The sequence below is a fragment of the Aegilops tauschii genome, chromosome 6, assembly GCF_002575655.3.
Source record: "Aegilops tauschii subsp. strangulata cultivar AL8/78 chromosome 6, Aet v6.0, whole genome shotgun sequence".
Taxonomy (NCBI): domain Eukaryota; kingdom Viridiplantae; phylum Streptophyta; class Magnoliopsida; order Poales; family Poaceae; genus Aegilops; species Aegilops tauschii.
The window spans coordinates 30,191,241-30,219,104 of record NC_053040.3 but is presented as its reverse complement, the minus strand read 5'-3'; the positions used below and the strand labels follow the sequence as shown (position 1 = coordinate 30,219,104).

At 45.8% G+C, this 27,864-nt stretch overlaps 1 protein-coding gene across 2 annotated transcripts; it reads left to right on the top strand.

The window, feature by feature from the left end:
* The first annotated feature begins 1,334 nt into the window (after positions 1-1,334).
* LOC109774632 (putative disease resistance protein RGA4) lies at positions 1,335-25,958 on the top strand. 2 transcript variants are annotated; one of them, XM_045229608.2, is made up of 8 exons: positions 1,335-1,629; positions 1,714-1,785; positions 16,016-16,367; positions 17,362-18,417; positions 21,215-23,366; positions 23,860-24,876; positions 25,054-25,161; positions 25,510-25,958. In XM_045229608.2, the coding sequence occupies exons 4-7, from the start codon at positions 17,377-17,379 to the stop codon at positions 25,095-25,097; spliced, it is 4,254 nt and encodes a 1,417-aa protein (XP_045085543.1). In that variant the 5' UTR covers positions 1,335-1,629; positions 1,714-1,785; positions 16,016-16,367; positions 17,362-17,376; the 3' UTR covers positions 25,098-25,161; positions 25,510-25,958. The 2 variants fall into 2 exon arrangements, with proteins under 2 accessions (XP_045085543.1, XP_045085544.1); XM_045229609.2 differs by lacking the exon at positions 16,016-16,367.
* The last annotated feature ends 1,906 nt before the right edge of the window (positions 25,959-27,864 follow it).

Here is a 27,864-nt window from a genome sequence, read left to right as displayed (position 1 = left end):
GCCAAACCTGACGACTATGTATCCCTGTGAGGCCAAAACCGTCAGGGAAACAATGAAAACCGACAGGAATAATGTTCTTGTCGGCTGGCCGACAGGCATATGAAAATTTCCCTGTCAAGCTATCCCTGACGGCTAACCCTGACGGTTGGCCGACAGGAAATACTTTCCCTGTCGGTAAACCCTATTTTCCTGTCGGGTTTGGGCTCACAGGAATATTTCAGTTTCTGGTAGTAATTATCTGAATTCTGCACGAATCGTCATCGGGTATTTTGGTTAGGAGCACGCGCGGGTTACCTGTTTGTTCGCGGTTGAAACTCCGCCAGTACTGTTTTTCCTCAACATAATTTATGCTCCAGCACTATTTGTACGCGAAAAATTAAAAAGCAAAGTATTTTTTCTTGGAAAAAGAGCAGGCCACACTCCCCCTGTCCAACATCCAGTCACCGAAAACGAGCCCCACGCCACGCTTGCACACAACGTCAACGCTGTTGAGGTACAAACAAGATTGCACCGTATTTGCATCGCAAACCAAGTTCTCGCACCACTTTAATGTACACCACAAGTTGTAGTACTAAAGTGACCATTCATGCCAAGTTATAGAACTAGTGGTGTAATTGACTCTTCTTTTTTCTTTTGGGTGAGGAAAACCTTCTTCTCTTTTCGACTGAAACGAAACGAAATCGCCGCCGCATCCCCATCCGCCGTGCCGTCACCGGCGCATTCCTCCTCCGATGGTTTCTACACACTGACCACCTCCTCTCTCACAGCCCAATTCCTTCCTTCCTTCCGCTCGCCGCTGCCTCCTCTTCCGTCGCCTCGTCCGGACGGCCGACCTGTTCCTGGGGGCGGATCTCACGCGCAGCAGAAGGAGGATGCAGCCGCCGCCGGGAGAAGCAACGGGCTGCTGCGACGGCGGCAAGGTGAGCTGGTGAGCACTGACCCGCATTTTCCGCTCCGTCGTTGTTTTTTATTTGCTTCTTTATTTATTATTGTTGGATCGCATCAACCGACAGCTCCGACGTGTGTGAAATCGATTCTAACAAGTCCTCTACCTACTCCATTAATCTTGCATTGCACGCATGGGCCGAGCAAGGATTCCAGGTTGCTGCAGGCGTGGGTCTAGATGATTGCTTTAAAGTTGATTAGCAAAAAGAACAACCACCACATGCACAAAGTCTAAAGTTAATCAACTATCCAAGCATGTTAAATATCAAATTATGACCTGTTGTTGTCGGCTTTAGCGCGAATCTAGATGATGATGCACCCAACTGATATTAAACAAAGGTAAAATTGTAAAGCCATCTTCTTTCAATGAACTGTGCATACTACCCACCCCCTCCTAATACTAATACAGGTCCATCTCTTCTTATGAAGGGAATACAGGCCCAGCTCTACTAACAAGCCATATATTCTGCATCATCTGTCGGGAAATTATCCATTGATATCTTTCTGCCCATCGTTCTGGTCTAGGGTGCGAGAGGGACGCGTTTGCTCAAGCGGACTATCACGAGGAGCAGCCATTGCGCCATGGTCACATGCTGCGTGCGGTGAGTGGTGCGCTTTTGTTTAGAGCAATCACCGCAAGCAAGGGCTTCTCGATCTACTCTGAGCTCATGCTCCCAGATCCAGGTAAATCTCCTCTCAGGCTCTGGATTATCTGCCTACATTTTTGCCTTTGGAGAGCTCACTTGCCTTTCGTCTATATACACACAGTGCTCGGTGCGTTTTAGACCTTTACTTGTTCTGGTACGAGCAGCAGGGACCAAACATCCATCCATCCTAAAGGTAATATCAGATTTCCTCTGTTTACTGCCTTTGCTTGCATCTATCAATCTAGGCGCCTTGTGTTTGCCTATTTTTGTTGGTTTCATGCTTATAACTGTTAGTCTGAACTACAAGTAGCTAGCTCTCAATTGTATTCTCACTAGCCAGTGGCTGCACACAAGCTGCTCTCACTCTCACTCACGAACAGATGAACTCACACACACGTACTAGAAGTGAAGCTCACGTACTACTAGTTGTGGAGCTGAAAGTGGCTACTTGCCTTGTATTCAAGCTGAATGGAGTGGAATGCTTACAACCGGGGGGTGAGCTGCTCCTTATATAGTAGTTTTGAACCCGAAGCGGATTTTCTAAGCACGGCTGCTTCGGCGCACGTTATCTTGATCGCAGGTGAACGCGTCAAGATTGATATCTATCAAGTCGTGCGTGGTGTCATTTACTCGCCCCTGACACAATACGTTGTACAGCCAAGGACCATATGTATGAACGGAGTACAAGACGCGTTGGTGTCGGGCGAGCACTGTGCATCGAAAATGAGCCATAATACGTAATGTGGGAACTGAATCCGGTTTGGTTCTTGTGCTTAAGCAGTACATCTACCGGCGTCTGCGTCCATGAAAAGAAAGCTTGCGCTGGCCCATGCTTTGAATTGCACTTGTGCGCCGACGTCCGCCTCCATTCGGCACCCTCTTTTTATGTGATAATATCCGAGTACAAGACTAGTGTCTAAGTTACTCCCCACTATGACCAGCCTAATTAAATTCATGAAGCTTAGCACCCAAAAGCTTAGAGACTCGAGTTGCTAAGGCATTTAATATACTTAGCACCTCATCTGAGCACCTTTGCATTGGAAGAGGTCTTAATTAATCCATCCTCCGTTTGTTTATCCTTACTCCATTGAAAACCGGATCCTCTAACATTAAGAAGGAAAGTTAGAGAAGATACAACACCCTAACTTTCCTTCTTTCAATCTCTCACTGCTTTCGAAAAGACCATTCATATGGGCTATGGAAATATTTGGCACGGAATTTTTATTCACACCACTAGTAGAAAAAGGGCCTATTGTCCCGGTTTTTGAACCGAGACTAAAGGGTCGTTACTAATGCCCTAACCCTTTAGTCCCGGTTCTTACACGAACCGGGACAGATGGGCCTCCACATGGCCCGTGCGGCGAGCCCGGGCAGGAGGACCTTTGGTCCCGGTTGGTGGCACTAACCGGGACCAATAGGCATCCACGCGTCAGCATTTCAGTGGCTGGGGTTTTTGTTTTTGTTTTTTTGAACGCGGGGGGGGGGGGGGGGGGGGTTGGTTGGGGGTTTTGGGGGTTAATTTAGGTGTTTCATATATTGTGTTAGCTAGCTAATTAATAGAGAGAAGTGTCCTCTCTTATCTCCGTGCTTGGTCGACGCTACGTACTATATACGTATGGAGAGGACTAGACACGCTAGCTAGTAATCAAATGAAGGAAACAGAAGATCGTCATGAACATATGCATACAGAGAGAAGTGATATCGACCACCTCTCCTTCTTCGAGAGATTGGTCGAACAACAAGTTCTCGTATATCTGTCCGACACTACCGGCTACATATATGCAATAATTATCTCTTACAATATAATCTCCTAATTAAATTGTAAGAACACAGGGTCCACATAGTATTCTCCGTTTTCAGCGATCACGTGGTCAAGGAAGAATGCCGCCAATTCCTCTTGAATTGCTCGCATACGATCTGGTGCTAGGAGTTCATCCCGCTTCCGAAACATCTAATTTGAAGAAGGGGTATATATATATATATATATATATATATATATATATATATATATATATATATATATATATATATATATATATATATACGCGCTATTCGTCATGCTGGGTGAGGAATTCTTATTCCTCACCCCAGCCTATCCCACATCCAGAGTTTTGAAACATAAGAAATAAAAACAGGTGAGGTAAGATTACTATGGGGAGGAAGAAACCATTCCTCAGCCGTATAAAAGGGAGAGAGGTAATCTTACATTATGCATGGCACTAAGCTACGTCCTGTGAGAAACTGTTATGGCGCTGCCATAAGAAACAAAGGTTGTGACGTAAATTTCCCTCATGCATGCTAAGTAAGTTATGGCGCTTACTAAGTCTGCGCACCCGAACCACTGCCGTAAGAGACAATAAGCTCGCACGGTAACTTTACCTCCGCATCAAACTACCTCTATGTGCACGAGCTGCATCACATGATACTCCGTTCCTTTAAAAATATCTTTTTCTGCTCCTAGAGAAACAACGAGATAGTGATGCATTCAATTTGTGTTTTCTCCTTTTCGCTCAATAGTTTCATCTAGATTTGGTGTGATGGCAATCTCAGTTGTAATCTTTCTGGAGGTACCATTTCTGGAATTGCGTCCTCAATTACACAAAATATTTTTATTTGAATGGCATTCCTAAGAGAACCTTATTGTTAACATATAAACACACCATCACCTTTTAATCTGGGGAGTAGTATTATCTTTAAGGGCCTGAGGCTGAACTTTATTTAAACATTGAAGAATTTACATATCAGCTCAAAGAAAACAGAGCTAGAATTTACAGGGTCAGCTCTCAAGAAAAACAGAACTGGAACTCTATACATTGCCTCAGATAGCACACTGATTACACGACCCTCCAGGGAGAACCCTATACTCCAATACACTCACAGCAAGGAGAAAAAAGCAGGAACATGATTCTGAAAGAAAATGAAACTGGTTAGTAGAAAGCAAGGCTGCGGCTATTCTGCCATCTATAGACACTCCACAATACAGGCAAATGCAACTAATTTTATTTGTTCTAAGCAGGCGATTAGGTGCGCAGAAGGATGCATGGCACATCATTTATCAAAAATATGTTTTCTTCGAGAAGCCCAACTGATTTGCTCTGTGCCTTTGAGAGCTGTTGAACAGCAACATCAAATGGAAGAGTAGCCTCCGGAAGTCATGCGTTGCAACTCAAATAGGAACAAAACATTATTCCTGGGATAAACCCCCAGAAAGAATTTGGAAGCAAAATCAAATTTCCTTTACTCGCTAATTTTGGTCTACACAAGAGATCAATTAAACCAATATACTGTATTTTTTCTGTTCTTTATCAGGCCTTCATTGGCATGTCTACATGAACCAACAAGAAGCACATCTGGAAACAGGCTGCTAGTAGTGCTTGTTTGCTAAAGAAATGTTAAGCATGATTCAGGAATAAAATCACCTTTTTAATTGCTCTAAACCTCAATTTTAGAGCGTGGAATAGTTGCCCACTCCGCCATTCCCCGCTGCAGTCAGCGAGTCACCTCCTCTATGCTTGCCCATTGGTGGTTGATTTCAGGGCCACGTTGGGGTTCTGGTCACCTTCCGTGGCCTCTGTCCGCAATCTGCCAGATGTCACTCACCTCGCCACGACATTCTTCATGTTCTGTTGCTGGTGCATCTGGAGGCATCGCAACGACGTCGTGTTCGTAAGAAAATGGAGAGTATTCCTAAGAAAATCAAATTACATATAGGAAAAGGAAGATTGCTACACAACTTCACAAAAGGAAGACTAAGAAGAATCAACGATATGAAGGAAAGCTGTATCTTTTCTATTCCATGGATAGTTCAAACTTTTCAGACCCTCTTCAATTCAGAATGGAAAGGCCATGCCACCAACCGGAGCCAGCCATGTGCTTCCCAAAAAGACAAATAATTGTGAACCAACATTTTGGAACTATTGACTCGATTATAGCTATCGGCATACTGCCAGGGTGAAAAAAGGTAATGATCAATAGCAGACTGGATAAGCTATCAGCGTACTGCCGGGATGAAAAATGGAAATGATCAATAGCAGACTGGATAAGTAATTTATGCAAAGGCATGCATATAACCATGTAGATGAATCAATATTAAACGGACGAAAAAGAAAAGCATGTCAATGTCACTATGCCAGTGTTACAAATGTATTACACATAGTAGAAATTGAATATACTTGAATGGACAGCTTTGCAAGATAGGAAAATGGGTTGAAGTTGAACAAAATCAATTCCTTACAGTATACATGAATCTAATGTAAAAATGATATGTCGATCTTCCGTATAGAATCCATGGTTACGATTTGTTTCAATAATGTGCCAAGTTAGATGGTAAATCTGCAAGCTTCGGCGGAATGTAGAAACTTGGCAGATATGATTTTGTTTCAATGACAAAAGGCTGATGTATGTGTTAAATTTTCATAGCAACTAGCGGCATGTTAAGAAAGAAGAAGAAATAATCATTATCTCATGATAGATCAGAAAGTATGCCTTAGAGACATGCAGAAGAAGAGCCAATTTTAAAAAAAAAATTGTACATGATAATTTGGATAGATAGTCATCCTACATGCCAAAGCTGTATTGAAGTGAAGGAGCATCTTTAGAACATGAAATTTGAGCGATAAATAAGGCAAACACTTATAATTGGAACTGAAAAATGTGTACCTCACAAGCATGCTGAACGTATCCCTGAATAAAACAGAAAGTATTCATCTAAATTGCACACAAAATCAGCATAGAGATATGAAGAGAACTAGCAAGCCCATAACATAGATTTGTTGGCAGGATTAACCTTACGTATCGAAATTTGATGTCAGGAGATGAATTTCTGAAACAACTAACTGCAAATGCTAGGTTTGCTCGCCATATAACCCCGAATGGAAAACAGTAACAAAACCTGAACCAAAAAAAGCCTAGCAGGACTCAGGATTTGGCACGCCACCGTACCCTGACGTTGAAGCCCACTAGTGTGCTCCGCCCACCATATAACCACCAACAGCAGTGCCGAGGCCGGCCGGCGCTTGCTGATGCCACCCGTCGAGCCGGCCGCAGGCACCCAAAGCTTGAAAACCTTTGGGTAAAACAAAAACAGTCTTAGAAATTTTCCTAGAAAGGAACGGCTTAAAGATTCACGTACACCTAAAGCATACATCTTCTTCTGCTCCTAGATTTCTTGGCAGAATTTGAATTATTGGTTTGCCTGATAAATTCACAAAACATAAAGCTAGCATCACCGATATAAATCTTATCTTAAGAATAGCATAAAACAAAAAAATTCGGAAGGTGAATATTCTTTAGTTGAAGAAATATTGCTCGTATGTATGCGCAAATTTTGATTAACACAAATTTACAGAGAATTAGCATTGTCAGCTAGGTACAGGCTGATTCTTTATGTACATCACTACTAACATTCAATCAAGTCAGAACCATCATTTTTTTACTTCAGGATGAAAATTCGTGAAATTTAGACAAAACCAAATCAGAGAGAGGATTCACATGTCCCGTGAAAACAAAAGTTGATCTCAACTAGATGGAAGTCTGATACTCTACTGTTGTCCTTTTTCTCCGCAGCCTTGAGCTCCTCCTCTTCTTCTATGTCATCCACACGGCCTTCATATCCTCTGCTATGATCTCCACCTCCTCCTAGAATTGATCCCACCGCCAGGAGCCCTTCTCCAGCATTACCTCCATCACCCGAGCTTCTCATTTTCCTTTCCTTTCCTTTCCTTGGTCTTCTTCCTCTTTCCCAGCACCGCTCCCAAAAACCAATAACCCTAATCCCAGAAATTCAGAAGTTCATGGAGGAGGATACGGGAAGAGATGAGGAGGGGGGTCTTACTGATGATAATACCGTCGACGGTGAAGAGGGACGCCGGAGAACGCCGTCGTCCTGCCGAGCTCGCCCGATCTTGCACCGCCCACGGCGCCTCCGAGTCGCTACCACATGAGAGAGGTAAGGGAAGTACTCCACGCGCAAGAGAGGTAGTCCTCGCCGCCGGGTCGTCCGTCCGGCGCCGTCGCCGCCGCCGCCGCCGTCGCAATGACGAGATGTGAGGGGCCGGAGGGAGATAGGAATGGACTGGAGGAGTGGGCTAGTTTTTTTTTCCTTCTGACATTTGGGGGAGTGGGCGACCAGCTAAAGTTTCCCTCGAAGTAAAATTACATTGGCTGGCGTTTAGTCAAACTACCATCGCTCGGTCGATCGACCCGGGCGAGGAATTACTTATTCTTCACCCAGGGTCACTAATAGACTTTCTCTCTCTCTCTCTCTCTCTCTATATATATATATATATATATATATATATATATATATATAAATGAAACTCAACACAAATGATGGTAATAAAAAAATATGAATATTATTGCTTATGCACTTCATATTGTTCGTCAGAGTAGCCCCGCTCACAGGTCGTGTAGCGGATGGACTCGCAAACGTAGTATCCACAGTAATTATTCCCGGATTTCTGCCACAACCATTTTACAAGAAATAGAGGTCAATCAAACTGATAAGCAAGCATGCTAAATGGAATTGATGAAACTAGCGCTTGAATCACTAGGAGATGCGCGGAACATGCTACTATAGTACTTTCGGGTGTTTAAATTGCAGCTTCTTCGGCAGTCCCGGAGCTTTTTTGGTGAATTTTCTCCAAACCCTACCAGACAAAGAAAACAATTACTTGATATCAGAAAATGAACAAAGTTGCTGATATGGTGGATAATGATCGATTTAACTTACTTCTTGAGCATTTAAGTCATGTCCGCATAGTCCTGGGGATCTTTTCGTCTCGAGTCTAAGACGGTTACTACTCCCTGCTCAAACTTAATCTCTAGAAGAATATAGTGGAAGCTGCGCACGCATGCATAAGTCATTAATTACATTACTATAACCTGGACTAATAAGGGAAACCGAATATGCAAAGACAGTAACACTCACATGAAGTTGCATGAAACCCTTGTAAATCAGGTGGGTGTGAAGGATTTTCCGGTCAGAGTAAGACTTCATATTCCAACATGTAGGGCATGGACAACACATAAAACCATTCTGCTTGTTTGCCTCAGCCACTTCGAGAAAATCATGTACGCCTTTAATGTATTCGGAGGTGTGTCTGTCACCGTACATCCATTGCCGGTTCATCTGCGTGCATTATATATAATTAAGTGTGTCAAAAACCATTACAGAACATCATGAATAAATAATTAAGTGACCAAATTAATATAAGTTCATCATCACATTAAAACCAAAGTACATACATAGTTCTCATCTAACAACATATAGCTCTCGGGAGCATCTAACTAATTAAACCATACATTGAAACTATGTAAAACATTTCAATGCGAAAACAAATGCAATCATAATCGCAACCAAGGTAACAATTGATCCAACGGCATAATGATACCGAGCCTCGGTATGAATGGATATTTTTTAATCTTTCTAATCTTCAAGCGCATTGCATCCATCTTGATCTTGTGATCATCGACGACATCCGCAACATGCAACTCCAATATCATCTTCTCCTCCTCAATTTTTTTTATTTTTTCCTTCAAGAAATTGTTTTCTTCTTCAACTAAATTTAACCTCTCGACAATAGGATCGGTTGGAATTTCCAGTTCACATACGTCCTAGATAAATAAAATCTATGTCACGTTGGTCGGCATAATTTTCATAAACAATAAATGAACCAATAGTTATAAAGATAATATATACCACATCCGAATCATAGACAGGACGAGGGCCGACGGGGCGGATACCAAAACCATCGCACTATATAATAACAAGCAATAAAATATTAAGAAAATTAGACAAGTATCTATCTAAAGTAAGAATTTTTTTTTAGAAAGAAGATAAGAACAAGAGGCTCACCACGGTGGTGCCGGCGACGAGATCGGCGCGGGCGGTCGACGGCGGTGAAGACGGGAATGGGACGTGACGGGCCGCTAAACCTAGACAAATCTCGAGGAAAGTGGAGCTTTGAGGTCGAGCTTCGAGAGGAGAAAGCTTAACTAGTGTGGCTCGGGCATTTCATCGAACACCTCATGTGCATAGGAGGTGAGCTAGAGCACCACAAAGCCCTCCCCTCGCCGGCCAGAGAAAAACAGAGCACTGGAGTGCTCTGCTCGCGGGCGAGGGGTATATATAGGCACCTCATTGGTCCCGGTTCGTGGCATGAACCGGTACTAAATTCGGGCCTTCTGTCCCGGTTAATGCCAAGAACCGGGACCAATGGTTGTGGGCCAGGAGCGAGGCCCTTTAGTCCCGGTTCGTGCCTCGAACCGGGACAAATGGTTTCATACGAACCAGGACCAATGCCCACGAGGCCCCGGCCGGCCCCCTGGGCTCACGAATCGGGACGAATGCCCCATGGGTCCCGGTTCGTGACTGAACCGGGACTAATGGGCTTGCCATGCCCGAACGAAAGCTCTGTTTTCTACTAGTGCACCGACTCCTTGTTAACGAATGGCTTCAGTCAACACGGTAATACGTGCTAACTCCTTGTTATCAGACGACTAACGTAAAAGATCAAAAGTGTATCGTGTTAACTTGATATTGTAGTCGATGCAATAAAAAATTGTAAAAATGATCATGTACTGTGATGTAAAAAATTATTTTTAAAACTTAAACTTAAAAAAAGATGTGGTACGAATAGTTATTTTTAGAAAATCATAAAAATAATAATAAAATGATATGATATTCCTATGTTGCATGGTTCGTTATCTAGGAGATTACGTTAAAAAAACAAAGTTTGTAATAAACAAAAACAAAAAAAGGGTTAAAAAAAAGTCGGTTCCGCACTAAAAGAGGGGCCGTACAAACTTAAACTAAATGAACAGTTCTGTGAGGGGTGGTGGAAACTTTTTTTTTGAAACTGGTGGAAATTTGTTTAGACATACTGATGTGCAACTGTACACATGTACTACACTACATATATAAACTTTTTATTTGAATTTAAATTTTCTACACATGAAATATTAATTTTCTATTGTACATACGTGTATTCACACGGTGGATTGCCAGTCTGGAGTCTCTAGTATAGTTCTTGGGTTCACAAGCATTCACACACCATATCGGCTCGCTTTGGTCCATGTACTCGAATCAGCCTTGTACCAGGAAACAGATCGAGAGTAACAGGTTTGTTACCGACGGGGGAGGCCAGTGTGAGTGCATTTGTGCCGGTCCAAGTATACCACTGTAAAGAATACGTAGATGCACTGGCACGCGAAAGTCTTGCCGTGGGCCAGCCCCAACTACTTTCGTTCGATCACGATGCTACACGACGGGCAGGATATGCATATCAGTGAGAGCCGTGCCCAGAAAGTAGCATTCGTTTTGAACCGACCTACTGTTCCAGCTGAGCTAAGCTCTTAGGCGGCTGCCAATGCACCGGTGCTTAGATGAGGTATTAAGTGTATGAAATGCCTTAGCAACTATATTTTCCAATACACCGGTGCTTAGTTTTTTGTAGCTAAGGTTCCATCATTTAATTAGTTGTGGGATCTTAAGTACGGAAACTTTGTGGCCTCTTTGTGGCATGCACTCAAATAAGTACTAAACATATATATTTTTTAGAACGAAGACACTAAGAGCGTCCGGCTTTAAATTAATAAAGCCCACAACAGGCAGAGTACCAACAAACTAACTAAACAGAACAGAACATAGAGCTCACAGCTCCGGCCAAACTGACGCAACAAGTCTAATAGTCCAAAGCGGCCAAAAGAGAGCAAGTTACATGGCACCAAGGCCAGTCATCAAGCACGCAAGCTCTCGCACATCCAAAAGGGCTACTCGTCCTTACGAAGTAGCAGCTAGCTCCCTAGCCTGCTCGTAAACATGTCGCAAACAATCTTGGGCATGCTGCATCTGATCAGCATCCTTGCGCTTCGTCAACGGACTCCACTGCTGCAGGAAGATAATGCATTTGAAGATGATGTTAGCTGGGTGTGTTGGGAAGACCTTTTCGATAGCAATTTTATTCCGAGTTAGCCAAAGCGCCCAAAAGAGGGCACCAACACATGACCACAGCACTCGTTTGCAGCTCCCCTGGACAGAATTCAGTATTTGCGTTAGCTCAGTGGACGAACGCGGGTCCCAGGAAGCGCCAGCCGCCTCGCGGACCGCACTCCAGGCGAAACGCGCCAGCGGACATTGGACGAAAACATGATTCGCGTCTTCTACCACGTTACAAAGCGCACAAAGACCTGAAGCCGGCCCCTGCCTTTTGGCGACGTTGTCAGAGGTGGGCAGTCTGTTTCTGAACAGCTGCCAGAAAAACACCTTGATTTTCAGCGAAAGGCGCGCTTTCCATAGCCCATAAGCGGGCAGGGATGGACCCTGGCACAACCTCCGGTACAGCGATCGGACTGTGAACTTGCCGGACGCGGTAAGGGTCCAGGACACCGAATCCGCTTGCGTGGAAAGCGTAGTTTGACCAATAAGTTGCTGCATCGCCTCGAGGTTGGCCTGCTCCACGGCGGAAAGCTCGCGCCGGGAGTAAATCGCCGGAGGGGATGACGACAAGGCCGAAGCCACCGTGAGGTCCGGGTCAAACGCGATAGAGTATAGGTCCTGGAATTCCACCCAAAGAGGTTGGGTTCCGATCCAAAGATCTAGCCAGAACCGAGCGGATCTGCCGTCACCAATGGCAAACTTGGCCCCCAAGGCGAAGGCCTGGCGAACTGATTGAAGGTCGTTCCAGAAGGGGGAGCCCTGAGTCGCCCCTTGGAAGAAGGAACCGTTCGGGAAGTACTTGGCCCGAAGGAGATCAGCCCACAAACCTGCCTCCCCTTGGGAGATCTTCCAGATCCATTTGCACATAAGTGCAATGTTTAGAATACGCGTATTGGTGATCCCTAGACCCCCCCATATCCTTAGGACGGCAAACCGCATCCCACTTGACGAGGTGGTATTTGCGCTTTGGGTCCGACCCCTCCCAAAAGAAGCAGGAGCGTGGCGTGTCTAATTTAGAGTGAACCCCTTCCGCCAGAAGAAAAAGGCCCATCGCGAACATAGGCAGGGAGGATAGGCTTGAGTTCGTCAGCACTAGCCTAGCCGCGGACGATAGGAATTTCCCGCGCCACGGGCACACCCGCCCCCCAACCTTTGTCCACAGCGGAGCCCAACCCTCAATCGGGATACGCTTGAAGTGAAGGGGTAAGCCCAAGTACGTAAAGGGCATCTTGCCTACCTTGCAGTTAAGCAAGTCCGCAATTCGCCGACCGTCCGCGGCATCAAGGCCCATGGGCAGGACTTCACATTTGTGGAAGTTAATTTTTAGCCCAGACATGAGCTCGAAACCAAGAAGCATGGCTTTGACGGAGGCCACGCTATGCAGGTCTGGTTGGAACAACAGGAGCGTATCGTCCGCGTACTGTAAGTGAGAAACCCCCCCTGGGATCAGGTGACCCACGACACCTTTGATGTGGCCAGCCTCGGAGGCTTTGCGCAGCATCGCCGCCAACGCATCGACGACAAAGTTAAACAAGATAGGGGACATCGGGTCGCCCTGACGCAGTCCCCGCTTGTTACGGAAGAAGTGCCCTACTTCTCCGTTGACCGAGATCGCAGTTTGGCCCTCCGAGACTAGCTGCATTACGCGGTGAACCCAAACCGCCGAGAAGCCTCGGCTAAGGAGAACCTGGCGTAAAAAGTCCCAATTAACGCGATCGTACGCTTTCTCGAAGTCTAGTTTGAGGAGGATAGCTGGTTCGTTAGTACGCTTGAGCTCGTGGAGCACTTCCTGGAGTGCAAGCGGGCCCTCAAGGATGTGGCGACCCCTAATAAACGCAGATTGCGAACGGCTAATGGTGCGGTGCGCAATAGGAATTAAGCGAGAAGTACATGCTTTAGCGCAAATCTTGAAAGGCACGTTGATAAGCGCGATGGGGCGGAACTGACGGATGTTGTCCGCACCGGTCACTTTGGGAATGAGCGAGAGAACGCCATAGTTGAGTCTAGCAATATCTACCATTCCGCGCATAAAGCCGTTGCACACCTCAAAGATGGGATAGTGGAGAAGAGGCCAGAAACGTTTGAACATGGCCACCGGCCACCCGTCTGGACCCGGCGCCGTGTCGGCTTTCATACTATTCAGAGCATCATCGATCTCCTTAGGGAGAAACGCCAGTCCCAACTCGGCGTTCTCGCTGTCCAGCACCCGCTGGGACGGCAGCCACACGTCTGCACGGAGGCCAGCCCTCTGCTCCTCTCTGGTTCCCATCAAGTTAATGTAGAACTCATAGACTTGCAACACAATGTCAGATTGGCGCAGCAGGAGCCCATGCTCCGATTGCAGCCGAAGGATCGCGCATTACCGTCATCTCCCATTCGCATAGGCATGGAAGTACTTGGTGTTTGCGTGCCCTTTTAGAGTCCACTTGAGGCCACCCCTGCGCCTCCAGTACTCCTCCTCGCTCCGTAGGAGCGCCTCGACTTGCCCTTCCAGGGCGTAACGGTGAGCCCATTCCTATTCGGAAAAGGGTCGATTATCGGCCTGGGCGTCAAGGCCCGCGATCTCGTCGACAAGTCTCGCTCTGAGAAGCTTGCCGTCACGCCCTTGGTTCGCGCCCCAGCCCTTGAGACGCGCGCGAAGACGGCCCCCAGCCGCTATCCAAAATTCCATTGGATCGCGTTGTTGACCAATCTGGAGCACACAGGAGTTCCATTTTCCCTAAAAACGGAGTCGAAACCCGGTATCTCGAACCACGCCGTCTCAAAAAAGAAGCGTGGGCTGCAGCGAATTGCTGTCCTCCCTCGAGGACAGGATTAGGGGCACGTGGTCGGACCCGATGCGTGTTTCCGCAATCAGCGAGCACAAGGAGAACACCACCTCCCAGTCCGGTGACATGAACACACGGTCCAGCACCGAACGCACCGGAGCGAGCTGTTTGTTAGTCCATGTATACCTGGCTCCAGTTCTGGCCACTTCCCTAAGTGCCATAGACGCAATAGCGTTGTTAAACATGGCCACCCTTGCCAGTTAACATTGTTGTTGTTCTCATCCGCCCCCGAGCGGATCAAATTGAAGTCACCACCTACCAACAGAGGGGTCTGTGCTGCAGAGATCGCGAGCACCTTGGCTTGGAGTTCTCCCAAGAACTCCGCCGAGCGGGAGTGATCCGCAGGTCCGTAGACCTGGACAACCGCAAGGACACGTAACGACGCGCGCACTTGAATGGTAGCCGCAATGAAGAAGGGGCCCATATCCCAGTCCAAGATCTCGTAGGTGGCAGCACAGAATCCTAACAACATGCCACCTGAGTGACCCGTCGCCGGGGCGTGATGCCACTCGAATCGTTCCAGGGGATCTACCGCCAGGATGTCTTGGTGGCGAAACTCCGTTCGAATCGTTTCCTGGAGCGCTACGATGTCAATGGCCTCCTTCCTAATATACTCTTTAAGTTGGGTGCGGCGACCCGCGTGGCCAAAGCCACGAATATTCCAGAACAGGACCCGCATCTAAATAGTTCTGTTCCGCAGACGAACACCTCTGGAGGTGATCGCCTTGGCCACTCGCCGCACCTTGCCACGGCAAGGTGGGGGGGGGGGGGGGCGGGGGGGGGGGGGGGGGGGGGAGGTGCAGCCCCCAGCATGTCCGCGTGATTGGCCGCCGCCGCAGCCAGCGCTGCCTGCGCCACTTCTTTGGCGCGAATCAGAGTGATCAGCTCCCTATCAGAGCCACCCAAAGCCTCCACTCCACTCTCCCCAAGCACCTTGCCCGAGTGCTCATCCGAAAAGGAATCAAGAATCGTAAAGCGAGGGAGGGGATTACCTGAGTTTTCCAAATTCTTCTGGGCTTGAAGGAGTTGCGCGCGCTGCAGGGATGGCATGTTCCCTTTGGCACCCTTGGAGCGAGAGCTGGCCCGCACCGGCGCCACCGTCGCCGCCGGTACTGAACATATTTGATAATTTGTATGACTAGATAGCAAAACTTTGAACTGAACCGAACTCAGTTTGATTCTGTACAAACATTGCTACAGATTTGCATATATATGCAGCTGTCCTTCAGTTAGTGATACTTCTGAATATGCTAATACTCCTACATTTGTGCATACTACATTCCTTCTTATTGTCTCGAAAAAATTAACTAGTGATACAAGCTGACTTGTGTAGAGTAAAATCAGCAATTACGGTTCGGCAAACACTCAAATTAGATGGTCATGATGTGCAAAAGAAATCGATGAACTGTACTTTCTGTAGTTTATATCAAACTAGATAGCTAGTATTTGACAATCTGACTGCAGTTTATATCAAATTAGGAATCCATGGACTTGTGAAAAATTAGATTCAAAGGGTAGGAGAGAACTGATGCTATCAATCTGCAGTCATGCACGAGTAGTAACAGAAGTGAATAAATAGATTGAAAAAATGATACGAATCAATGGGTGACTGCAGTTTATATGAACCTTCTCTCTTTCTCTTTCTCTTCCTCTTTCAGTCAAATGCGTACTGAATACATGGACCAATGATACGGCGGAGACTGGCCGGAGGAGCTGCTGTTGACGGCGAATAGAGGAGGAGCCGGTGGTGGAGCGGCGAACAGAGACGGAACCGGTGGTGTTGCAGCTAACAGAGGAGGACCACGCAGCGCAGCTGCGACCTTCTCCCGGGCATGGTCCATGCGGCTGGCTGAAATCGAGGATGGGATGGCGGCGCTGCGGGTGGAGGCGACGGCTCTAGGCTGGGAAGAAGCGGCGGGGCTGCACCTGGGGGAGTTGGGGAAGAATGGGAAGAGGGAGGCGACGACTGAGTTCAGCGCATGGGATCGATTAACTCCACCTTTTGCCTAGGTATCTGTGTCTGGCACTTAACAAGACTCTCTCTTCATTAATTATATAAATGTGACACATCAGCTTTTTGCTCAGCTGGCAGGCTTAGCACCGATCCAGGCTGGAGCACTGGGACTAGCCTTACGTCATTTCCGCAAACCACGTCACTGCTGACCTACACTACTTAGCTACTAAGGCTATTTCCAATGCATTGGTGCTTAGATGGGGTACCAAGAGCATTAAATAGTTAAGCAACTGAAGTTCACAATGCATAGATGCTTAGTTTGTTGTTGCTAAGCTTCGTCATTTAATTGTTTAACAACCAAACTCTCTCATGCATAGGGCAAACTTCTTTCATTTAAGTGTTTTGCATAGGTCCGCGCGCTTGGCGTTGGTTCTTCCTGGGTCACAAAAATATTATCTTTCCTCTTAACTACAATATCAAATTAGATTTTTTGCCTACGTGACATGCTAAGACTACCCACAATGAGAGTAACATAGGTAGTAACTCACACATATCTTGATAAAATAGATGATGTGGCAAGCAATAAATTAAGAAAGAGAGATATGTAGTAACATAGCTAGTTACTACTAGGACGAGTAACATCACACATATCAAGGCAAGATGAGTCTATAGCATAATAAATGCAGTGTTACATGTTACCACATATATATTACTACAGTATAGGAGTAGTAACATAGAATAGTAACATGGGCATGTTTCTACTCTATGTTACTACCCATCGTGGCGAGTCTAAGCACCTGTACAACATGGAGCATTGGGAAGTGCCTAAGGCACGCCTGCTCTTGCTAGTAAAAAAATGGGATTTTACTTACTGCCGTGCCGACATGCAGCCATGCATGCGTGCATCCGAGACAGGGGTGAAGGCTACAATAACTTGTTCATCATGTACTCATGTTAGCATTCTAGTCCACCCCTTCCCTTCCCTTTTTGCTAATCTTAATTAGCTACAATGAGTGGTGGAGATGATGTGTTGGTTCATCTTTGTTACAGCAAAAGGAAGCGGAAATGACGATGGTCCTGGATGCATTTGCATCCTACTTGCAAAACGTGCTCACAGAGATGGTGAGTGAAGAGGTGCACATGCTGCTTGGAGTCACAACCGAGATCAAGAAGATGGACGTCAAGCTTAAGGACCTCAAGTACTTCCTCGCCGACGCTGACAGGAGAAACATCACTGACGAGAGCGTGCAAGAGTGGGTTGCCCAGCTCAAGCGGGCCATGTATGAAGCTACAGACATCCTTGACCTCTGTCAGCTCAAGGCCATGGAGCACGGTCCATCCACTGCAGATGTGGGATGCTTCAACCCCTTGCTGTTCTGCATGCGGAATCCCTCCCATGCCCACGACATTGGCACCCGCATCAAGGTGCTCAACCAGAACCTCGACGACATCAAGGAGCGAAGCGCTGCTTTCAGCTTCATACATCTTGGTTCCTCTGAGGATCATAACAGTAAGGTGCAAGCCTCTCATTCTCGCAATAAGAGACGTGACACATCAGGGGTGTTTGACCGGTCAGCTGTAGTGGGAGAGAAGATTGAAGAAGACACAAGAAAGATGGTTGAGATCATGCTGAGTGAAAAGAAGGGCAACACCAACATCATCGTGGTCGCCGTTGTTGGTGTCGGTGGAATCGGCAAGACCACTCTTGCCCACAACGTCTTCAATGACGAAGCCTTGAACAACAAGTTTGAGAAAACGATATGGTTGAGCATCAACAAGGACTTCGACGAGGTTGAGTTGCTCAGGACAATTATCACGCAAGCGGGGGGAGAACATGGTGGTAATAAGGCGTTGGCTGTGCTTCAGCCAATCCTTATCACTACCTTGAAAGGGAAGAAGCTATTCCTGGTGCTGGATGATGTGTGGAACCATGGGGCATGGGATGATGTGCTTAAAACACCCTTGACTAATGTTCTCGCTCCAGGTAGCCGAGTCCTCGTCACTACTAGAGATGAAACAGTAGCTCGAAGGATGAAAGCCGTGCTTCCCTACCACCATGTGGACAAATTAGGGGAGGAGGATGCCTGGTCATTGCTCAAGAAACAGGTGTGTGACTAAACTCCATGCATCTTTAACATTACTAGTTGCACACTTAATTCGGGGTAGATATATAATAACCGGACACACACTTTTATGTATTGTTCTTTGAAATTACAACACAGATAGTACTACATACTCCCTCCGCCCTTGAAAGAGTGTACTTCCAACTATGTTGGAAAGTCAAACTTTTTTATGTTTAACTGTATTTATACAATAATACACCAGCATTTATGCCATCAAATTAGTAGCATTAGATTCATGATAAAATATATTTTCATCATATACCTATTTGGTTTCACAAACATTGATATATTTTGCACAAACTCGGTCAAACTTTGAGATAGTTTGACCCTCCAACAAAGTTGAAAGTACAATTTTTCAAAATCGGAGGGAGTATACTTATGCCACAGCACATGCACATTAAGTGGTACAGCTCATGCACATTAAGTGGCACATTTTCCTAATATATAGTTATACCTGGGAGTAATTAATTAATGGCGTCTCTGTGTAAAAAAATCCTTTCTTTGGCATTGTTTTTTCTTTTAGCAAGCTAAAATTTTGACACATATGTAGTCGTCACCTAAAATGCAAGTCCAAACAAAATTGATAATTAGGATCATACAAATGTTCTTCGATTTATAGAAGGTGAGAAACAGTGGTATTGTTGTTTCATTTCCATCTTGTTCACAAATAGTCGTCAATCCTTGGCCTAAAATTCAGTCATGTTTGGCTGGAGGTATCAATAAATCCACATTAAGTGGTACAGTACTATTCCACAATATGAAACGTGGTAATCGGCAGAATGATACTAAAGTGAGCCCAGGCCCACCAATAGGTATAGCCAACCCATCCCATGATCTACCAACATGGATAAAAATCAAAGCTGGTACTTCAAATTCTTGTACTTATTTGGATGTCCAGGTTATGTAATTATAGATAATTTAAACATGTAAAAAGCATATCCCCTTGTGTAGTTGTAGATAAAATATGACTCGGGTTTTTCCCGCAAAAAATATAACTTTGTTTTCTTGAGGATGAGTATATGTATTGTACTAGTATCTATCCACATAATAAAGGAGCGCTTGGTCCTGCCCGCTCCCGCGAGCGGAGGGGTGAACCCTAGAACGAGCCGCCACCAACTTTCCCCCCGCCCACCGCCTCCCTCTCCCTCGCCACCGCTGGTGCGCGCCGCCGGCCAAAGCCTGGTCGGCGTAGGCGGCGGCGAGGCTCTCTTCCTCAGCGGGATGCGGTGGGGGGACGCGGCGCTCGCGCAGGGCGCGACGGCGGCTGCACGCACGGCCACGCCGGCGACGCGGGCGGCCATGGTTGCTGCGGTGGCTGCGTGGATCAGGCTAGACGTGGGGCGACGGGGGCTGCGAGCGGCTGGTGCAGAGGTTCATGGCAGAGGGTGGTTCTGGCGGCGGCGGCTGTTGTGTCGCGACAGGGTGCAGGGGTGGAGGGCGCCAATGGCGGGGTCGTGCGCGTGGACGCCTGGCCTGGCCCCTGGCTTAGTGTGGTTGGCTGCTTCCAACCGTGGTTGCCATGGCCGTCGATGAGCTGGCCGATCTAGTGATCGCGGCTGCAGGTGGCCCGGGGTTGCTCGCCGGCGGGTGATTCCCCTGCCCAGGGTTGTGCTCAGCGTCGGGTATGCCGCGCCATGGTCTTCGGTGGTGGCAGAACAGACTGGGGAGGTGCTGCTTCCTGGTGCCATGGGTTGTGGGTTGCTGCTCTCTCCTTGCTGATGGGCGGAGGTAGTAGCAACGTGGTGGAGGTGGTTGCGGTGCGGACCAAGGGCTGCTCCAGGGCAGCCGTCGGGTGTCGCGGGCTGCGGCCTCCTCCATGCTCCTGGGCGGGGGTGGCTGCGGTGTGGTGGTGGTGGTGGCGTTTGCCCGGCGACGTCGGGTGGTGGTTACAATCTTTGATCGCGGGTGTGTGGCGGTTGTGTCGACGGGTTTTGGCGTCAGCGGCCCAGAAGGAGGGATCCACGATGAGCTTTCCGGCAGGCTTCGTGGTGGCGTTGGAGCGTTCATCTCTTGGCCGTGTGGACGACAAGGGTGTTCGGCGGAAGGCTCCTGTTGATGCCCGGATCTGGTGGGGTTGGTCTGACTCTCGCCGCGATGGTTACCGGGGCGCCTCTTGGTAGTATGGGTGAGTTCCTGAGCGAAAGCTTCGCGCTTGGTGCCGACGATGATGGCACCCATGGGTGTCGTTTCCTTCTTGAAGGCGTAGTCGTGGGTCTCGTTCATGTGCCAGGGCTCCGAGTGAAAACCCCTGTCTGTTCTCAGACTCGGCAGCGATAGTTGAAGTGGAGTTTTGACATCGTTGGTCGGTCCTAGGCGAGGTGTTAGGCTAGCTCTAGCCTTCTTGTTCTATCTTTCGATCGGCTTTGTATGAGAGCTTTCTCTCCACATTGTATCGTTTGGCCGTGTACTCTTGGTGTTATTGCTTTATATGCTTTATATATAAAGGGGGCCAGAAGCCTTTTCCGTTAGCATATATCCACATAATTAAGCACTAATCTATTTAGTTTCTGAGATGACAGATTAAACTAAGCATCTGTAACGATTAATAGCCACTCACATGCTATAGGCCATCCTAGTTGACAGCAACGTCCCCCACTTATCAGCTCATTCAATTGATAGTTCAATTTAGGCAGTACATTAACTAATCTTTTATGAGTCTCTTATCTCCACTAGCCTACTATTGACTAATATTGAGTTGACACTAGTAACGGTTAAAAAATTACTATTTTTTTCTCTCAAGAAAAATCCTCATTATTGACCATCAGTTCAACTGCTTGCAGATAATCTTAAGTGAAACCGATGAACGTGAAATTGATATGCTCAAGGATATTGGAGTGCAGATTATAGCAAAATGTGATGGTCTGCCTCTTGCTGTCAAAATAATGGGAGGGCTCTTGTGTCAGAAGGACAAAAAACACCGTGAGTGGGAGATGGTTCTGGATGATTCTATATGGTCAATATCTGGACTGCCTGAAGAGCTAAACCATGCAGTATATTTAAGCTATGAAGATTTATCTTCTTGTGCCAAACAATGCTTTCTGCATTACTCCCTTCTACCTAAAACTGCAGTGTTTTATAGAGATGAAATCATTGGCATGTGGGTTAGTGAAGGATTTTTTCACGGGACCTCGGATGACTTAGAAGAACTAGGAAGCAAGTACTATAAGGAGCTGATACTAAGGAATCTTATTGAGCCAGATACAGAGTATATTGATCAATGTGTTTGCAACATGCATGATGTTGTATGCTCATTTGCTCAGTTTGTGGCTAGAGATGAGGCACTAGCAGCTCACAGTGGAGAAACTAATATTGTTAGTAAACTTAGTGTACATGAGTTTCTTCGGATATCTCTAGAAAGCAAAGGATCAGAATCAGATGGGTTAAACTGGAGTTCCTTGCAAGCACAAAAGACACTAAGGGTACTAATATCAGTTGGCTTTGTAAATATCAAGCCTGGTGATTCCTTGGTTCATTTTCCATGTCTACGAACTTTATATATATATTCTGCACATGTTGTAGCTTTGCTTGAATCTATGCATGAACTCAAGCACCTGAGGTACTTGTCCTTGGAAAACACTGATATATCTAGTTTGCCAGATAGCATTGGAAAGATGAAACTGTTGCAGTACATAAGTCTTAGTGGATGCCAACAGATTGTTAAACTCCCACCTAGCATTGTAAAGTTAGGGCAGCTAAGGTACCTTAACTTCATTGGAACAAGTATAAAAGGCATACCCAGGGGGTTTTGTGCTCTAACAAACTTGAGGATAGTACTTGACTTTCCAGCCCAAGTGGATGGTGATTGGTGCAGTTTGGAAGAGTTGGGTCCTCTTTCTCGGCTCAAGAAACTTCAATTGGACAGATTGGAGAATATAACTGCTTCCTCATCTGCAGCAAAGGCAAAGCTTAGCGACAAGGTGCATCTTACCAACCTAGTGTTAAGTTGTGCCAGTATATTGGGAGATGATAGGCTGATTAAAGAGGAAGATGGTGTCTGTGAGGAAGAGCAACAACAAGTCGAGAAGGTGTTTGATGAGCTCTGCCCTCCGCCCAGGTTAGAATATCTTGACATCAGAGGATATTTCGGCCGATGGCTCCCAAGGTGGATGATGTCTTCATCAGTTGTGCCACTCAAGAGCTTGAGGATTATGTTCATTTGCGACCTGGCTTGCTGCACACAGCTTCCTGATGGCTTGTGCCAACTCCCTTATTTGGAGTTCATTCAGATCAAGCGTGCTCCAGCCATCAAGCGTGTTGGACCTGAATTCATGCAGTCCTACCATCAGCACAGTCCTCATCCTTCCCAGATGGTGGCAGCATTTCCGAGATTGCATAAGATGGAGTTAATAGGAATGGTGGAATGGGAGGAGTGGGAGTGGGAGGAGCAAGTGCAAGCCTTTCCTGTCTTGCAGCAACTTTTGCTAAAGCATTGCAAATTGAAGTGTCTTCCTCCTGGACTTGCCTCCCAGGCAAGGGCTTTGAATAAATTATCCATATACTATGTCCACAGTCTCATCTCCCTAGAGAACTTTCCGTCTCTGGTTGAGCTGTATCTGGGTGACAACCTTGACCTGGAGATGATCACTAATCTTCCAAGACTGCAGAAGCTTACCACCGAAAACTGCCCAAAGCTGAAGGTGTTGGAGGGTGTTCCTGCACTCCAGAGGCTCGTTCTCTCGTATAATGACATGGAAACAATCCCAGAATACATGGGAGGTATAAACCCAAGGCATTTGGAGCTATACTGCAGCCTAGCACTGCTCGCTTCAATGGCCGCGGGACAATCTGGCCATGTGTGGGAAAAGTTCAGCCATGTTGAGCATGTCAAGGCATATGCACGCGAAGGAGATAATTCACGGAAATGGTATGTCTTCTACACAGCTAAACCCTACAGCTTGGAGACAAACGTCAGCCACTTTTTCATGTCCAGAGGTAATTTAGCATCATTCTTTCATCTTAATTTGTCTGTTTGCTCTGTTTATTTAGTTTGTTCTCTTATGGTTGTTTCTTCCTTTCATCCATAAGCTAGAGTTTTGAATATATTTGCTACATTCGCATTCCCTTTGAATACCCCCTTCGAGAGTAGTACACTAGGACATCAAATACATGGTAGTAATGACAACATTGACATGACTACCTTCTTCTCTAAAGGAAATAATTGAATGCCTTTTTTATTGCTGTGTGATGGCTATATGTTTACCGATGCTTCTTTTTGATTTGACTGCACTCCCTCATGACCTAAATATTTTTATACTCAGTTTCCCCCCTAGGTTACGTCCAAATTTTAAATAAAGAGTAGTATCTTTACAAATTATCAAAGCTCATGTATAATCTATGGATCTCACTGTTTTAGCATGGTTACATTTGGGCTCTTGCCTTGTAAGTCATGGATTTGTAACGACTTTTATTCTTTCTTCTTATGCAGGAACCTTGACTTCTTTTGAGGGCGCACAGAGATTTGAGTCTTTCTTCAAAATGACGAGAAAAACCTTTAGCTACATCTGTAGCTTAGTGATGGGGCCATCAATGGAAGATATGAACAGCTACACCTTTGTTGATGGGAGGGTGCTGTCTTTAGAAGATCGGGTAGCTGTTGCTCTTAGAAGGTTGCAGTCCAGTGAGCCAACAGAGAGCATAGCATCCTCTGTAGGTGTGAACGAGTCAATCATCTTGTTGGTAACTGAGAGGTTCGTTGATACTGTGTGTGAGCGGGCAGACCACCACACAGGCTGGCCAGACTGCAGTGAGAAGGATGAAATCAAATCCAAGTTTGACAAGATCCACAATATGCATAACTGTTGCGGGGTTATATGTACAACTCACATCCCATTTGGACCAAACTGCAACCATGAGAAGAATGACATCGCTGTAATCCAATTCATTGTTGATGCAACGAAGAGGTTTAGAAACATTTGGTTGGGACCAGCAGGTAGCATGAACAAGTCGAGCCTTTTGAAGGACTCTGAAATCTTCAAGGAGTGTGCGAAGGGCGGTTGGCTGAATGGCAACAAGCTGAAAGTGGCATTAGATGGATCAGAAGTCGGGGAATACATAATTGGTGATGCAGGATACCCTCTTCTTCCATGGCTACTCACACCTTACCAGGAAGAAGAACTCTCAGATTCCAAGGCAGAGTTCAATAGGAGACATTCTGCAGCCACAACCAGTGCTCTGAAGGTGCTGACAAGACTCAAAGACACATGGCAGTACCTGCAGGGAGAAATGTTGTGCCCATTCAATCCATACAGTCTAGATAAGGTGATCTATGCTTGCTGCATGTTGCATAACATAGTCATAGAAATGGAGGATGATGCAGCCATGCTGAGCACCAAGCGGAGGAATTACTCCAAGGAAGTGCGCCAGATAGCAAAGGAGGACGTTGTCAGGGCGAGGGATATGCTGTCGCAACACTTCTTGGATAGCGGGTCGTCCAAACTGGGAGGTGAATTAACATAACATCTCCTACTCCCTCCGTTCCAAAATAGATGACCCAATTTTGTACTGACTTTAGTACAAAGTTGAGTCATCTATTTTGGAACGGAGGAAGTACATCTTAATTTGATCATTTGGTTGATCTGTTCTCTAACTTTTCATATTCATTATCTCCTGGTGGATGCAGAGGAGGAGGATGAAGCAGCTTCATTAACTAGGTACCACTGCTAGTTGCTAGCCCCCTGTGCTTCAAGAAGCACAGACAAGAACAACAGATGAAGAGATCATTAACTAGGTACTACTGCTAGGTGCTAGCCCCCTGTGCTTCAAGGCCTGTTATTCCCTCCATCCAGAAAAATCAGAGTTCTCTTTTCTTGGTTTGTTCTTTTGATATGGCTCTAATGCTAGTGATACTCTTGAATTGATTAACTCCCTTGGTTACCATATATTAATTGCAGTGCGTTGAGTGATAGTCTATACCGGTAATTGCTTTAGCGAATGGTTCATATAATAGCATACACGATCTGTCTGGTTAATAAAGTTAGCAGCTATACTATGCGTGGAAACATGAAACTTCTTGATATGTTAAACCCTGTTGCATGGTCGTATACATCTGATATAATTAAAACCTTGGTTTGATCAGGCGAAAGGGAAGCCGGCATCGGTTGTGCTGGTTTGATCAGGTGAAAGGGAAGCTACATCGTGCTGGATGTGATTGGAGCTTATCCATGCACGAATGCAGAGCAGCTCTGGTGAAAGGGAAGCCTACTTTGACACTGCAACATGATCTGAAGTTGGGCATTCTTTTAAAAAAATTGTCATCTATCTATCTGGCAAAGACAAAGTGTTGCTATGCAGTCTGTACTTTGTGGATTGGCAGTAAGCTTTGTTGTGTTGAGAAACGACGATGTATTGTAGCTGCTTGGAGACTATCTTTTTCTATGACATACGTATGTTTGTGCAAGTAATTATTCAATTTGGGAACTTCTGATGAATTCCGTATGCAACTATAATGAGTAGATCAGCTTGAATCTAGTCTCAGAAACACTGAGGGCCATTTGACAGTACTGTATTTACTACTTACTACGGATTAATTAATAAGAGAAAAGGTGAAGAGGAACACCTTGATCTTAGGTTCTTACTTCTTAGCACAAATCCAGTAGTAGTAAAACAGAGTCAAGTTTCTTTCTTTCTTTTTTTGTTTCTTAGCTGGCTTGTTGGTTGGAGGTGTGATGCCCCAATAACTGATATGAGTAAAGGAAAAGAACAAAGCCTGGTAGTATTTTTCTTTTGAAGTTAAATATTGTTATTCCTGAGATCATCCATGAAACTCCAGCAGTAGTAAAACAGAGTCGTCTTTCTTTCTCTTTCTTGCTTGGCTTTGGTTATTTGGAGACAGGAAAAGGATGGAGACTTCTTCTTCAGTTTGCTTGCTTTGACTTCAGAAATCAAAAGCTAGGAATTGGAGATTAGTAGAATGGACACCAGCATGTAACTTCACAAGTCAAGCTGTTTTTCCATATGCGGTTTGAGGTTTCTTTTATTCACAAAATTAGTGATAATGAATCAATTGCTGATTACGGTGATCATCAATCACGAGAAGGGAAAGGGGGTCCCAATGTGAAGTGTCAGGTACCCCAGGTATAGGTGTACACGACGAAATCCAGTTGATTTGAAGAATTGGTCCGTCATGTCATCCGCTCGGCTTCATTCACCCAGGAAGCTATCAAGGTTCCTGAAGAAGCCTTTCTCAATAGGGGGCCCATGTCACTGCAAACAACGTTCAGCTGCGATGTAGACATACCCACCTTCATTAATTATCAGACGGCAAAGGATCCCTAGTGCATGAGCCAGATGTAGGATCAAACTATTAAAGGCAGAAGCTAGATAATAAAGCTGCCTAATTAGAGTATACATACAGCATATGAAGTCACAAGCTAGCACGGGTTGAATGAAACATCTAGATTCAGACTGAAAAAACATGTATATTGACATACGGTTCATCCCCATCGATCTTTAACTAAAACCCCCAAAAAGAGCTAACAGACTAAAAGCGCTGCCATGGCAGCCAAAACTGGATTATTTGCAAATATTTCAAATAAATTCTAATCATTTTATATCCCCTAGAGCCCCGTGTTCCTCTCACCAGGCTGAATCAATACGTGGCGGAGTGTGATCTTTATAAGATAGGTACGCCGCATGCAGACCTGCGTCCATGCACCTCCTGCCAGCCAGACCTACTTCCCACAGTCCTACGCTGCCTACTACAGCCTATAAGAACACTGCTACACCCTAGGACCTGTTGCCTATCCTGCCAAAAACAGCCTACGAGCACCGCTGTGTGTCTCGGTCAAATGGTCTGGCTAATTATCCTGACACCTGCAAATGGTCTGCTGCTGTGTGCAGATGTGGTGCACATCTCTAGGCCGTGTTCTCTGCAGGAACGGACGTGATAACCGGGTGCCTAGGCACCCGGGTGTATTTAAAAGTTTAGCCACCATAGTTATGCAGAACTCAATTTGATACCCAATTATAACAGTTCCTGATCATCTTACAGCAATGACTCAGGGATCTTTAGTCTTCAATTTCTCTACTCCTGCTAATATTGCCTCATTTACCACTACACAGTTCATATCCAGTAGAGTATCACAGAAGGCAGAGCACTTTGAACCTAGGGTATGAAGAAGTTTCAACCATGGCCAATCAAATAAGTTCACTGCCAGGAGTCAAAATATCAGAATCTCGGGTAAGTTTGCTGTACTCAATGAGACTATGAGTGTATGACTGCGTGTATATAGCAGCAAGTACCTGAGTTTTCCAATTTACAGTGTCTTTTGTTCCATTCCTGCTAAATTATTTCTGTTTTATTCCCAAGGCAGTATTACCACAAATAGCATGATCATTGCTGTGCTTTTTAGTTGTCATTTGTGTCTAGTATTTTCACGGCATAATCTCCCTTATAAGATTTTGTTTTGGCAATCTATGTACTACAATTTCC